At 50.0% G+C, this 15367-nt stretch overlaps 2 protein-coding genes across 2 annotated transcripts in view; one reads left to right on the top strand and one right to left on the bottom strand.

Annotated features, from left to right (window-relative positions):
* Positions 1 to 14903, bottom strand: part of Sptbn4 (spectrin beta, non-erythrocytic 4) — a 78967-nt gene extending 64064 nt beyond the window's left edge. Inside the window, exons 1-5 of the mRNA XM_051206947.1 lie at positions 14735 to 14903; positions 11116 to 11305; positions 4703 to 4854; positions 3597 to 3770; positions 1711 to 1802 (exon numbers count right to left, since the gene is read on the bottom strand). Of these exons, the coding sequence (XP_051062904.1) occupies positions 1711 to 1802; positions 3597 to 3770; positions 4703 to 4854; positions 11116 to 11305; positions 14735 to 14863 (737 nt within the window). The 5' untranslated portion in view covers positions 14864 to 14903. The remainder of the gene's footprint in view (positions 1 to 1710; positions 1803 to 3596; positions 3771 to 4702; positions 4855 to 11115; positions 11306 to 14734) is intronic.
* Sertad1 (SERTA domain containing 1) overlaps positions 1 to 15367 on the top strand; it is a 135829-nt gene that overhangs the window by 81267 nt on the left and 39195 nt on the right. The gene's annotated exons all lie outside the window — the stretch shown is intronic.

Raw genomic sequence — 15367 nt, 5'->3', positions numbered from 1 at the left:
GTGGATGATGGATGGGTGGATGGATGATGGATGGGTGGGTGGATGATGGATGGGTGGGTGGATGATGGATGATGGATGGGTGGATGGATGGATGGGTGGGTGGATGGATGGGTGGATGATGGATGGGTGGATGGATGATGGATGGGTGGGTGGATGATGGATGATGGATGGGTGGATGGATGGATGGGTGGGTGGATGGATGGGTGGATGATGGATGGGTGGATGGATGATGGATGGGTGGGTGGATGATGGATGATGGATGGGTGGATGGGTGGATGGATGGATGGGTGGATGGATGATGGATGGGTGGGTGGATGATGGATGGGTGGGTGGATGATGGATGGATGGGTGGGTGGGTAGATGGACAGATGGATGGGTGGATGGATGAATGGGTGGGTGGATGATGGATGGGTGGATGGATGGATGGATGATGGATGGGTGGATGGATGGGTGGATGGATGGGTGGATGATGGATGGGTGGATGGATGGATGATGGATGGGTGGGTGGATGATGGATGGGTGGATGGATGATGGATGGGTGGATGGATGGATGGATGATGGATGGGTGGATGGATGGGTGGATGGATGGGTGGATGATGGATGGGTGGATGGATGGATGATGGATGGGTGGGTGGATGATGGATGGGTGGATGGATGGGTGGATGGATGGGTGGATGATGGATGGGTGGATGGATGGATGATGGATGGGTGGGTGGATGATGGATGGGTGGGTGGATGATGGATGAATGGATGGATGGGTGGATGGATGGGTGGATGATGGATGGGTAGGTGGATGGATGGATGGGTGGATGGATGGACAGACAGAATAAATAGTATATATGGAAGAGGTGAGCCAGGGACATGAAGAAAGAAAGCAAATGAGAAAAAAGGGAGGTGGTGGGGAAAGAGGGAGAATGAGACAGAGAGGCAGAAGTGGATGATAGTGAGACAGGAGGGCAGGAGAGTAGAAGGGAAGAGGGAGGAAGCAGAGGATGGGAGAGAGACAGGGAAAAGCAGACTGAGGTAAAGACAGACAGGAGAAACAGATGGCTTCACAAGACACGGTCGCAGAACGATAGAGCACACAAAGCCCTCCCTCCCATCTGTCCCTCCCGCTCCCCACTCCTGCTCTCCACGGGGCACTGCAGTGTGGGCCATGACCCTCATAGACCACAAAGCTGGGGGTCTAAGGAGACCACACTACAGCCTGCAGCCGCCCCCACCATCTCAATCACCGGAAGGACCTTGACTTTCACTGCCCAGCTGCAGTGCCCTAGATAGAAGGGTGCCAGGACTAGGTGACCAGAGCTCGGACATGGGCTGGGGGTGCACACAGGTCCCTGTTAAACATCCTGAGTGGCAGGGTTAGGGGGAGGGGTGGTGGGACAGGAGCAGGCAGGGACAGCCACCTCTGTCAGCACTGCCATTGGGGTGGGGGTGGTTTGGTTTTTTTGCTTTTGGTTGTCTCAAACCCAGGCTGCTGTGCTCTGCGAGCTGAGCTGGACCCCCAGCCCCTCTCCCACTTCCGAGGGACCCTGCTAGCTTCGCTCTTGGACTTGGCTCCACTGTTCACCAAGGTCAGAGGCATGTTTCATTTACCAGTTTGGGACAAAACTTTTGAGAAGGGACATGCGCTCCTCCTTAAGCTGTTGCCGCAGAAGGAACCCCAAAGGTTGCGGGCACACCTGGCTGTGAGGAGGGGACGCTCACCCAGCTGTCTTCATCTGACACCATAAAAGCAGAGCATCTTTGGCTGAGCGGGTCTCTCTGTTGTCTTCTGTCTCGATTTTGATGACTTGGATCTGTGAACACACAAACGTGGTTTCAGGCCCTACCCCTCATGCTACTGAAGGCTGGTGGATCCAGGGGAAGCTGGCAGGATTCAGGACTGTGAGGCTGGTTCTGTAACGGGCTGGTGTATCCACACGCTGGGGAGAAAGAGGCCAGTGCAGATCTTATTTTCCTGAAGACTCTGAACAGAGAGTGTGGGTAATTTCTTTGATTCAAGCCACTGTCCCCTCCTGACTAGGCCAGAGTGTGTGTGGACTTCATGTTAATCTCCCTGCACAGTCATCTCCCCATGTGGTACAAAGAGGGACACGGGGAAGCCCCAGGTCACATCACATGCCTCCCGTGTGCTAAGCAAGCACTCTACCACTGAGTCATGCCCCTATACTCTCACTGGGGGATTCTAGGCAAGATTTCTCCCACTAAGCAATGCTCCCAGCCCCTCACTGGGGGATTCTAGACAGGGGCTCTACCACTGAGCCACGCCCCCAGCCCCTCACTGGGGGATTCTAGGCAGGGGCTCCACCACTGAGCCACGCCCCCAGCCCCTCACTGGGGGATTCTAAGTGCTCTATCACTAAGCTATATCCCAGTTTTTGTTTGTTTTTTCACAGAGGCCCTGAGCTTGCCATCCTGAGCTGTACCTCCAGTGTTCTTTGGTACGTCCAGCAGGCAAAGCTAGTCCTACCTCAATGTCTTTGTATCTTCTGCCTCTCTCTCTCTCTCCTGGGGTTGAACTCAGGGCTTCATGCATGCTGGCAGATGCTGTAACACCGAGAATGCCTCTGCCCAGCACACCCTCCATTTTTGTATATAATTTGGCCATCAGCATCTCATCCATTTTCTGATCACCATGTCTAAGATATGATATTGTAGAGCTCTTAGCTGCCTTAAAATAATCTTTCCTGCACAGCTTTGTTTGTTTGTGTAAAGCTTTACAACAATTTCTCTTCAGCCCTGCCCCTCCCCCACCCAGGACCTATAAGCAAGTCATCTCAGGGTGAGAGGGGAGTCATTTCCTCTACTTAGAGATATTCCTTTCTCGCTGCATGGCCGGTGTAGCCATACATTTGTTTACTGCTTGTCTTCCTTATCACAGTGTGAGCGCCACAAAAGCTGAGTCTCTTCATTTCCGGAGTAGAGCAAGATGGCCTGATCTGAGCCACAGCTCCAATAATCAGCTCTGTGTAACTCAGAATGTTAAACCCATCATGCTGCATATAGAGATAACTGCCTGCCTGGAACCACAGCTCTCGGGAGGCAGAGGTCACAAGGATCACCGAGAGTCTGAGGTCAGCCTGTCTCAAAACTCCAAATAACAATAATGATTTGGCGCTGAGACAGTGTACTAGGTAGAGGCACCTGCAGCCAAGCCTGGTGGCCCAAGAGTTCAGTCCTCAAGACCCATGCAGTGCAAGGACGGAGCTGAGTCTTGAAAATTGTCCTTGACCTCCACACCAATGCTCTGGAGGTCATGCATGCACACGCCCCTCTCTCACACACACAGAAGGTAATTCTTAAAAACTTACAGTTCCCTCGTTGGTAAAGTGAGCTAATTAATGCTGCCTGATTGAAGGGTCCCATGTGTATTCAATGCTAACGTTTACAATAGAGTGAGGCAGTGCAAAGCAGGAAGAATGGTCACGATTATTTTTTAACCCTGTTCTCATTCCCACCACCTGGTTGCAAAGGTCCTGGAAGATGCTAGGAAAATTGCACGGAGGAAGGAGTCAGTGGGTGGGGGCGCCCTCCTAGAGCCCTGTGGCGGGCAGCGGGGCTATGAGGGGAGGGGGGGCGTGGGGCATCACCTGAAAGCGCAGGATGATGGTCCAAACCAGCCCCAGCGTCAGCCGGTGGTTCCCATCCACGATGTCATGTGACCCCACGTTCTCCAGGTGCACACGCTGCTCCTTCAGGAACTGCAAGGCCTTGTCCACGTTCTCCAGCGAGTGGATCCGCATGCGGCCGCGAGTGGGTCTCGGCTAGGGCAGCAGGGGCAGTGAGTGATAGGGACCTGGCCAAGGGCAAGGAGGCCTCGGCTCTGCCTCTCTTGTAGCCAAGGCCACGCCCCTTCAGTCTCTCTCTTAGAGGGAGCAAGACTCATTCGGTCACCGTAGGATCAAGGCCAGCCTGGGCTACAGAGTTCCAGGCTAGCCCAGGCTGCAGGGTAAGATGTGGTTTCACATTCTCCCTACCCCCACAAGCCCGTGTTGGTTTTTGTTATTGTTTTCACGGCTTATTGAGTGACCATCCCTTGGTGAGTTACTCAAGCTCTAGACTTGGATACAAGCCGCGTCGTGAAGCCACGCCCCTTCCTTTAGTGCCATACTATAGGACCTTCCCTTTTTGTTGTCTGTAGCTCAGTTCCTGCCACTGGGTTTGTCCCTGGGCTTTAATCCTTTAATGTACTCAGTGCCCCGTCATAATCACACTGTTTGAGATGGGGTTCATGAGACCCCAAAACACAGCTCCAACATCAAGAGATTCATATAATACTGTCTTTGTCCCCAGACACCCGTGACCTTGGCCTCACCCTACCAACCTAGACTGTCCCACAACTGCAGTCCCCAGGCTTCTAAGTTCTTTCTTTACAGACACGCCCCTGGCCGCCTCCTAACCTGGCTATTCACTTCTCTGACAACTCAACCCGTCCCCTGGGTCCCCAGCTCTACCGGTCCAACAGAGCATCTCCTCTCTCTGGAGCCCCGCCCCTCCAATAGAACCACCCACAAACACAGCCCAACCCACGCAAGAGCCCCACCTCCAAAAGCCCCGCCTCTCCATGGGGCTCTACCCACTCTAAAAGAGCCCCGCCCTCACCAACCTGAATAAGGGGACTTCTTACCCTTTAGGGCTCTCTACCTGTACCTCAGAATCCAGCCCTTACTACCCCAGCGTTCAAGGCCTCCCTCACCAGCTGTTCCCCGGACAGCACTTCCAGGAGCCGGGTGAGCACAAACCCATCCCGAAGGTCTGCATAGAGGTCCCCGATGTGGCAGCCCACGCGGGCGAGGTGCGAATTCACCCACTTGGTGAAGGTTTTCTTCTGCACAGCCTCTCGCTCATCTGAAAGAAACAAATACTGAGCCCAGCCTTCCCAGGACTCCCTCATCAGCTTCTAGCTTCCCTCCATCACCCTCCAATCTTCTGCTGGCCCAAGACTGGACCCAGGCACCTCCTCCAGCCTGGATGCCTGCCACTACCTGCTGCTGCGCGCCTAGTGACAACATACATGTTCTTTACACCTTTCCTAAGATACCATCCCCACAGGAAACCTTCCCTGCTCACTATCTTAACTGAATTCGTCTGTCTGTCCATCCGTCCATCCATCCTTGCATCCATGCATCCATCCACCCAATATTTGAATGGCCACTCTATTGGCATCCTAGTGGTACAGAACTCTGAGTAGTAAGTGAAGCCAGGACAAACATGGACACTGGGGAGCCAGGCTGGGTTAAGGATGAAAAGGGTCAAGAAGACAGCCACATCCCAGGGCTTTCACTGGCCACTACATGGAGGGTTCATCGGAGAGGGTGAGAAAGACAGCCAAAGGCTCAGTAAGATTGGGGAGAGACCCAGACGAGAGAGAACGAGGCCAGACCAAGGCAGAAAGTGTAAGAGCCGGGAAGGAGATTACTGGGAAGTTAACCAGGGTTACAAAGAAGATGGAGGGCTGGAGAGCCGGCTCAGAGGTTAAGAGCACTCACTGGCTTCTCCTCCAAGAGGACCCAGGTTCAATTCCCACCACCCACATGGCAACTCACAACTGTCTGTAATTCCAGTTCCAAAGGTTCTGACACCTTCACACAGATGTGTGTGCAGGTAAAACACCAATGCACATAAAATAAATAAATTAATTAACTTAAAGAAGATGGCAATGGCTAGAGACTTAGCTCAGGGGTAGCGTGCTTGCCTAGGCATTTTGTGTGTGTGTGTGTGTGTGTGTGTGTGGTGCTGTGCCCATACACAGTGTGATTCTGGATAGCTGCCTCCCTCCTCACTTTAAATATTTTTAAACATTTATTTATTGAATGAAACACATGCTATGAATCAAGTGTGGGAGTCAATTCTCTCCTTCCACAGTGTGGGTCTGGGGATCAAAATCAGGTCCTCTGGCTTGGTAGCATTAAGTGTTTCTCCACCCCCTTCCTTGTCTTCTTCCCATCCCTCTTCCACTGCCTGTATAAGGAGAGAGCAGAAGGCAATTTGTGAGGGTTAACCCTTTCCCTCCATCAAATGGGATGGGAACCCCAGGGATCGAACTCGGGCTCATACCAGACACCCTGGCCACTCCACTGAGCCATCTCTCGGGTCCACTTTTATTTCTTTCTTTCCCACTTTTTTTTCCTCATGCATCCAGGCTGGCTTTGAACATGTCTTGAGGCGGCCCTTAAATATTCAATCCTCCTGCCTCCCAAATTCAGAGATGACAAATCTCTGTGCTTGGATATTTTTGTTTCTCTTTATGTAGCACCTTGTAATGTGAGCTATACTTCAAATATTTTATATTTACTTATTTATTCATTTATTGACATAAGCTCTTACTTTATAGCATGGGTTGGCCTTGAACTCACCATCCCCCTTGCTAGGTCTCTCAAGACCAGGATCTATAGGAAGAACCACTGTTGGGATAACCCTTTTGTACACATCGTAAAGATGTGCTTCTGTTTTGCTTCACCTGCCTCAGGCACCTTCTGATTGGTTGAATAAAGAGCTGAATAGACAATAGCTAGGTAGAAGAGGATAGGCAGGACTTTGGGGGAAGAGATAAGAACTCTGGGAATGAATCTGAAGCAGGACATTCACCAGACAGGCACGGGAAGTCAGAGGTAACAAGCCCTGTGGGGCAGAATGTAGATTAACATAAATGGGTTAACTCAAGTTTTAAGAGCTTAGTTGGGCACAAGCCTAAACTATAAGTAATAAAAAATCTCCTTGTCATTATTTAAGAGCTGGTAGTCCCAAGAAATACCTGCTACAAACCACCATCCCTAGGTTAAAACTAAAAAGTTGTAAAGTTTTAGTTTACAAGCTGGCATAATGACCTGTAACTGTAATCCCAGAATGAGGGGCAGGGAGAAGGATCAGGAGTTCAAGGCCAGATTGACTGTGAACACTATGCCTCAAACTCACCGCACCACTCAACAAAACAAAAATGGTGGCCAGGTGTGATGGCGCACACCTTTAATCCCAGCACTCAGGAGGCAGAGACAAGTGGATCTCTGTGAGTTCGAGGCCAGCCTGGTCTATAGATCAAGTTCCAGGACGGCAGTGGGGGGGTGGGGAGGAGACAAGCAAGCAAACAAAACATAATAAGTGAATGAATGAATGAATGAATGAATGAAGTAGCATGAAAAATAATGTAGCATAATGAAATACACACTATAATGTCATTGTTGCTTCTGGAGTTTTCCATGTGATATTCTGGATCATGGTCTACAGAAAGTGAAGCCTCGATTAAGGTGAGAACATGGTATAATTAGTCATGGACTTCCTGGTTAATACAGTAACTATCCTGGATATTTGCATATTTAATTGTTTAAATGATTTTTTAAAAGTTTATGCATAGGGACTGCTTTGCCTATATATGGATGTCACGTTCATGCCAGTGCCTGCAGAGGCCAATGGGATCCCGTGGAGCTGGAGTTACAGACAGCTGTGAGATGTCATGTGGATGCTGGGAACCAAACCCAGGTCCTCTGCAAGCGCAGCCAGTGTTTGGAAGCCTTGAACCACTTCTCCAGCCCTGCTTTGGATGCTCTGAGCCAGGGTCTCACCCTGAGGCCCAGGCTGCCCTTTGATTCATGCAGCCCTCTCTCCTTGCCTGCCAATTATAAATGCTAATTATAAATGCAGCCACTGACCACTTTCTGTCTATTCCATCTTTCCTAACTTCCAGTGAGTCTGTATTTCATGAGAGTGAGGGGAAAAAAATTGCATCCTGGCTTTCCTGTTCCTTCCCTAACTCCTACAAGCTAGAAAGCCACCGGGCTTAAGACAACTAGGGATTGGCTAAGTGCATTGTGGGAGGCTCCCTGAGATGGGCTGCTCACTTCAATACTATTCAAGAGGGAATAGGCTTCAGAACCCTTCCTATCCTGTGATGTTGACTCTATTTGTTACAGCAGCTTAGCACATATGGTTACATCCCCAAATAATATTAGTCACAATTATAAAGTTTGCTCCTAGCTCAGAAATAATAAAATGTATTTCCAGTCTATTTTTTTCATACCATATCAAACGTGCCAATAATTACCTTTTATCCTAAAACACATTTCCTTTTTCTTTTAGTACCACTGAAGATTGAACTTAAAGCTTCCAGCCTGCTAGGAAAGTGTTCTATCTCTGAGCCTAGCCCCTCACTGGGGAATTCTAGGCAGGGGCTCTGAGATATATGTATGTATGTATGTATGTATGTATGTATGTATAATATTTATCTTCCAGTGTGGGCATCTCCAATTTTGATCCCTGCTTCATACTAGCAGATTGTGATCAGAAATTCCCAAATTCACAACACTGTCCCTTATGAAGTCACCATCCATGTGTTCCAGGGCAGATTTCAATGAATGTTCTTTGAGTATTATCAAACTAAAATTTCACACAAAAAATAAAAAAGGAGAGAGAGAAAATTTATCATAGATCATGTTCTTCAACCTTGAGTTCCCACAATCCCAGGATTCTCTAGAATCTATTGAAGAAACCTCAAGCCTACTCCAAATTCCTCTTTACAAAGGGGAGGCCCACAGCTACAATCCCAGAACTTTTGGGCCACAGGTAGGAAGGTTGTGACAAGGTCAGGGCCAACCTTGTCTACAGATATCAGGCCAGCTAGAGCTACAGAGCAAGACCCTTTCTCGAGGGAAGACAGGCCCAGGGAGGGAGGGGCCTTGAGAGGCCATGGAGATCCTGCCAGTCTCTAGCCTGACTCTGTTTGTCGCTGGTGGCACCATTCTGAGGCTGTACTGAGTTTCACTTGGCTTCACTGCTGTGCCAACTCCCCTGTTCGCCATGGGACTGCGGTGTGGCTTACTGGTCATCCCCTTGAACCCATTCATGAACCCATAGACATATGGCTGCAGGTTCAAATGACACTGAGGTTAAGTAGAGAAGGAAGAGTCTTTTCAATAAATGGAGCTGAATCAACTGAATATCCATCTGGGAGAACAATCAATGTCTCTGACCCACATACCACACAATAATAAATAATTAGCATCATTTGTTTTACAATCTAAATATGGAGGAATGAAATGACTCCCTGACATTGGAGTAGTCAAAGATTTTGAGTTGACAATTCTAGGGATTGAACCTAGGACCTTGCCTGTTCTGAACACTGGATCCAGCCCCTGGTTGGGGGATTCTAGGCAGGTGCTCTACCAATGAACCACACCCCAGCCCCTCACTGGGGGATTCCAGGCAGGGGCTCTACCACTGAGCCACGCCCCAGCCCCTCACTGGGGGATTCTAAGCAGGGGCTCCACCACTGAAAGGCACTTCCAGCCTTCTTGTTATCTTTATTTTCAAACAGTCACAATAAGTTGAACAGGTTGACTTTGAACTAATTTTGCTGTCCAGGTAAACTTTAAACAAAATTTTATTTTTGTTATGTTTTTTGCTGTTGTTGTTTTGTTTGTTTGTTTGAAAGAGGGTCTTATTGTATAGCTCTGGCTGGTCCTGAACTCACAGAGATCCACCTGCCTCTGCCTCCACATCACTATGATGAAAGGCGTGGGCCACCACACCCAGCCTGTTTTGTTCTGTTTCCCTTTTCCTTCTTTATATTTATTTCTTTTTATTTTATGTGCATGGATGTTTTACCTGCATGAGTGTAAGCTGCTGCATGCGTGCCTAGTGTTGAAGAGGCCAGGTCTAAGGGTGCCAGCTCCCTTGGACCTGGAGTGATGGAAGGCTGTAAACTACGATGTGGGCATAGGAATTGAACATGGGTCCTCTACTAAAGCATACAAGTCCTCTTTACCCTTGAGCCCTTTGTTGGTCCCATTTTGTTTGTTTGTTTGTTTTGTTTTTTGTTTTACAAGACAGGATTTCTCCGTGTAGCTCTATAGACCACGTTAGCCTGGAACTCACAGAGATCCACCTGCCTCTACCTCCTGAGTACTGGGATTAAAGTCATGTGCCACCACTGCCCGGCTTGTTGGTCCCGTTTTTAACACGGGGTCTCCTGTAGCCCAGGACTAACTACCCTTAGCTATGTAGCTAAGGATAGCCTTGAATTTCTGATCCTCCTGCCTCTGCCTCCCAATAGATGGGATTCCAGGCCTGGAATCCCATCCAAAGATTTCCTGAATAAGACATTAACAGTCAAACGACTATCCCCGGCCATGCTTGGGTATGTCATGTTTTTTTCCCTGGTATCTCTCTTGCACTTACATGTCCATGCTTGACATCTATGTTAAAGTGTCAGGGGTCAGGGGTCAGGGAGCGGCTCAGTCAGAAAGTATCTGCCCCACACACGTGAGGACCTGAATGGGATGCTAAAAAGCTAGACCCTTGAGTGTGCACCTGTAATCCCAGCAGACCCATGGGCTTGCTGGCCAGACAATCTAGCCAAATTGGTAAGCTCCAGGTTCAATGGGACACAGTGGTTAAGAGCACTGTCTGCTCTTCAGAGGTCCTGAGTTCAATTCCTAGCAACCACATGGTGGCTCTCAACCATCTGTAATGAGATCTGGTGCCCTCTTCTAGCCTGCAGACAGACACACAGACAGAACATTCTATACATGGTAAATAAATAAATCTTTTAAAAAATCCTGCTGAGGGGTGACATGGAACACCTTTAATCCTAGCAGTCAAGAGACAGAGGCAGAAGCATCTCTGAGTTTGAGGCCATTCTGGACAATAGAGCAAGTTCCAAGACAGCCAGGGCTACATAGAGAAAACTCTGTCTCAAAAATACATACATACATACATACATACATACATACATACATACATACATACTCCGATAGCTCTGGGACTATGCATTGTGAAAGTTGTGTGACTATGCTGCCTCACCCAGCCGTCCCCAGTCCCGGCTCACTATTTCAGCTGAAATAAATTACAACTAAGTCTAATCTAAATCAGTCCATTGAGGAGCCCTGGCCATTCCCGGAGTGTTCACTAGCGGGGGCGGCTTTAGACACCGCAGATGCAGACCCATCTCCATCGCGGTGGGACATTCACTGGCAGAGCCGATCAGCTACGAGCGACGACCCCTCCTTCGTACTCCCAGCCATCAAAATGCTCAGGCACTGGGAGACAGCAGAGCCACCGAGGCATCCACCCACTGCCCAACGTCCCTCCAGCCCTCCAGCCCTCTTTTCTAGGTACCTGCTAAGGCCTTGATCCGAGAACATTCAAAGAGCGAAGCGGCCGTGGTGTTGGCGGCTGCTGGGGGTTCCCGCTCCCAGCCCCGATCTGGGCTCTCCCAGCGGGCTGCAGGGTTGTTGTTGTTGGAGGCTGGTGGGCCCTCCATGTTGTCCACTTCCCCTTGAACTTGCGCCATTGGGGACGGCAAGGCCTGGGGATGGGGAGAGAAAGGTTAGTACAGGAACCGGGCCTGAGTTCAGAGGACACACTTCTCATTCTGTTAGTGCGTGCCCGTGCACTCAACTCCTTGCCTCAGTCTGGGGTTCCTCTGTCTTTCACATGAGATCAATAATAATAATAATAATAATGAAAAAAGTGAAAATTTAAGAAGCCAATTGTGATGGTCAATGCCTGTGATCCCACAGTCAGGGGATTGAGGCAGGAAGATCAGGAATTTCAGGCTAGCCTGGGCTACATAGCTAAATTTTGTCTCAAAGAATCAAATAATAGCGGCTACAGAGATGGCTCAGTAGGTAGGTACTGTGCGCTGCCCAGGAGTATACTGACCTGAGTTCAATCCCAGAACCCACATAACCAGCTAGACATAGAGTAGTGCCCGCTTGTAGTCCCAGTACCAGGGAAACTGAGACAGGCAGATATCCCTGGGGCTCCCTGGCCTGCCTAGTCTGTGAGCTTCCTGCTAAGCAAAGGACCTGTTTCAAACACAAGCTGTATGTCACCTGAGGAATGACACCCAAGTTGATATCTAGCCTTCAGAGGCATGTGTACACATGTATACCTACACACAGCACACAGCACACACCACACACACACACATACATACACCACACACACACACACAGCACACACACACACAGCATACACCACACACACACATACACACACCACACAGCACACATCACATACCACACACACATACCACACACACAACACACACATGCCACACACGCACACACACACAGCACACCACACACACACACACAGACTGGGCCTGGTGAATGATGTCTATAATCCCAGCACAGCACTTGGAAAGCTGGGTCAGGAGGATGAGGAGTTCAAGCCTCAGCTACACAGCAAGTTTCAGACCCATCTGAGCTACAGGAGTGGTGGGCTAGAAAGATGGTTCAGTGGTTAAGAACATTTGTTGGTTTTGCAGAGGACCCGGCACCCACATGGTGGCTTACAAATGCCTGTAACTTCAGTTCCAAAGAGCTCTGGCTTCCGTCAGCTCCTGTCTACACATGGCTCACATAAACTCAAGCAAGTAAACACTGGTAACATAAAGAAAACAAATAATACATTTTTACATTTTTGAATATTACTACTAAGTGGTGATTTTTTTTTTTTTTTCTTGAGACAGGATTTCTCTCTGTAGCCCTGGCTGTCCTGAAACCCACTCTATAGATTAGGCTGGCCTCAAACTCACAGAAATCCACCTGCCTCCGCCTCCCAAATGCTGGGATCAAAGGCATGTGCCACCACTGCCCAGCTCTGAGTAAATCTTAAAATAAAAAAATTTTAAAGAAAATTAAGTCACCATAATAACAACATGGAGCCTGGCCACTTCAGAGAGTGGTGATGAACCCGATTCGGTGCCTACCACAGCCCGGGAAACAGTCATTGCTCTCTTTGGAGAACACTAACACTTTTCTTTGAAGAATTCCCCAATGCAGCAATGGCAGCAAGAGTAAACATATCTGAGCCCTTGCCTTGCTCAGGACTTTATATGCTTTCATGTATTTAATTCTTTAGTGATCAGTTATCATTAATCCCAGCACTCAGGAGGCAGGTGATCTCTGTGAATCTGAGGCCAGCCTGGTCTGCAGAGAGAGTTCCAGGCCAGCCAAGGCTACACACAGAGAAACCCTGTCTCAAAAAAAAAAAAAAAAAAAAAAAAAAAAAAAAAAACAACAACAATAGACCCACTTTACAGAGGGGAACACTGAGGTATGGAGAAATTCACTCACAGCTAAATCAGCAGCTGGAACTCAAACTGAGTGTATTAACGTCCCCAAATAGTCACCCCTGTAGTCACCACCCTTTGCTGTGTTACTATTTTGTTCTCCAACTTCCTGGGGAAGGAAGGTCCATGGGTTCTGGGGAAACTCCCTTCCCTTTGACCCTGGCTTCTAGCATGTGACTTGCTTTGACCAGCAGAGTTGACTGGGAGATACTAGCAGACCAGTCCCCAGCCTTAGACACAGGAGACTGTTTGGGCTAACTGTAATCTTAGACTAGGGTAGGTGTCACAGACTCTCCAGCCAAAGTCAGCAACAGCCAATGAAGAATCCCTTCACTGGGACACCCCTCAAACTTGAGTATGTCCCGCTGAGGCCTGAAGAACTAGGCAACCAAGTCTAACCTAAATTATTAAACTCTTGACACACAGCTAAATAAATGTTTCAGGACAGTGAGCTGGGATTGGGGGGGGGGCGTTGATTTGTTACACAGCATTCCAGGAGCAATAGCTGGCTGATACATTGTCTGCCTCTAGAATCCTGATACATTATAAATACCCATTTGGCAGGGGTAAGTGACATCCAGTATGTCTGCAACACAACCCCCACATACACACCCCAGGCCTAGTTCTAAGACTATAAAAACAGAATAACACACTTCTTTTCAAAGGATTCGGAGAGTTGCAAACTCAGGAGAGGTTAAGATGCTAAGCAGGTTGCAAGTTGTGGCCAAGGATAGATCATTCCTTTTGGTGGACACGTTACAATCGAGTGCTCTCCCTTCCTTCTCCTACAGAAACCTTTAAGCCACCCCAGGACTACCAGCGTGACCTCAGCCAAGTCAATTGCCCTCTCTGGTCTTCATTGAATGAATCATCTGTGGAAATCCTAAGGGCGTCTGAAGACGAAATGAGTTACTCACTCAGCAAACACGGTATCTGATACACAGCAAGCACTCAACACACATCTCTCCTTATTCTTTTCTTCCTCTCAGAGTACCCGGAATTGCACAAAGAGCTTCTCAGCGTCCATGTGCTCCATCACCGAGCCACCTAGCCAACCAGCTCTGAGTTTTCACCCTTTGGTCTTAGCAAGTCTGGGGTTCTGTTCCAGAGTCAAGAAGAGGCAGGTTCGATGCTTTATTCTGGTTGTATGGAAACCTAGCTTCTTGAAATCAGTTTCTCTGTGCTTTGATTTCCTTCCCGGTTAATGGGTGGTCACAACTGTTTCCCCAGTGGAGGATACTTGACCCAGAGGAGGCGCTGAGCACTAGGCTAGCTCTTTCCCGGGCCCAGGGAGCAGCTCCGGCCTTTGAGGGTGAGGGATTTATAAGAAAAGGGGTCCTGCCGGCCCTAGCAAAAAGGCCCTGGGGCGCTGAGATGGGATCCGATGCTTTAACCCTTCCAAAGCCGCGTCTCTCTGCCCTTGTAGTCCAGTTACCAGGCTGAGTGGGGGGAGCTAGAAAGGACTAGGCCTTGGGGTGACCCATGCCTGGCTCAGAGGCTGGGCTAGGTGGGGGTGAGAGGTTCGCTGCACGCCGGATCCCAAGCCGCCACCCGGCTAAACAGACCCGTGGGATCGGGCCCGCCAGGGTGCGGGGGATGCAGCTGGGCCAGGTGGGGAGATGCTGGGGAAGGGCCGCCATCCGCACCGCCGCTCACCTGGGCGCCGGCAGCTGATGCGGTCCCCGATGCTCGTGGCGCAGCACCGCCCTCCCTGCGGGCGTTCGCCGCCGGGCCCAGCCCGGCTCTGTTCGGCCCCGCCGGCCCGCCGCTCGGCCAGATCCGCATGCGCCGCCGTCGCCGCGCCTCCCCCACGCACCGCAGCCGCTCCGCGCGCCCCCGGGACCCCTCCCGCACGCCGCCCCGCCGCCCGCGCTGTCACACACCGGGCCACGCGTGTGTGCACAGCCGTGCTCGCAAGCGCTCGAGGCAGCCAGCGTCACACACTCCCACACTGCCACTCACACACCGGGCCTCGGGCAACGTCACACACACTCTCCACATGCACACTCAAGGTGTCACTCTTTTGCATGGGGTCACGCAGGGTCAGACCTTCGAGCTGTCATTTGAAGTGTTTTCCTCTGTGGGACGTGCCCTGCGGGGTCATTCACTGTGACACACTCAGATACAGCCTCCCCCAATGCTGTCCTATGTCCTCACCCGAACAGTGTGTAGTGCCACGCAGGGCCATACATTATGATAAACTCAGATACGGCCGCCACCACAATGTAAGGGTCGCATGAGGTCATCCGAACAGTGTCCCAGGATGGAACAGTGCCCCGTAGGGTCACT

The sequence above is a fragment of the Phodopus roborovskii genome, unplaced genomic scaffold (assembly GCF_943737965.1).
Source record: "Phodopus roborovskii unplaced genomic scaffold, PHOROB, whole genome shotgun sequence".
NCBI lineage: Eukaryota > Metazoa > Chordata > Mammalia > Rodentia > Cricetidae > Phodopus > Phodopus roborovskii.
This window is presented reverse-complemented; position numbering and strand designations above follow the sequence as displayed.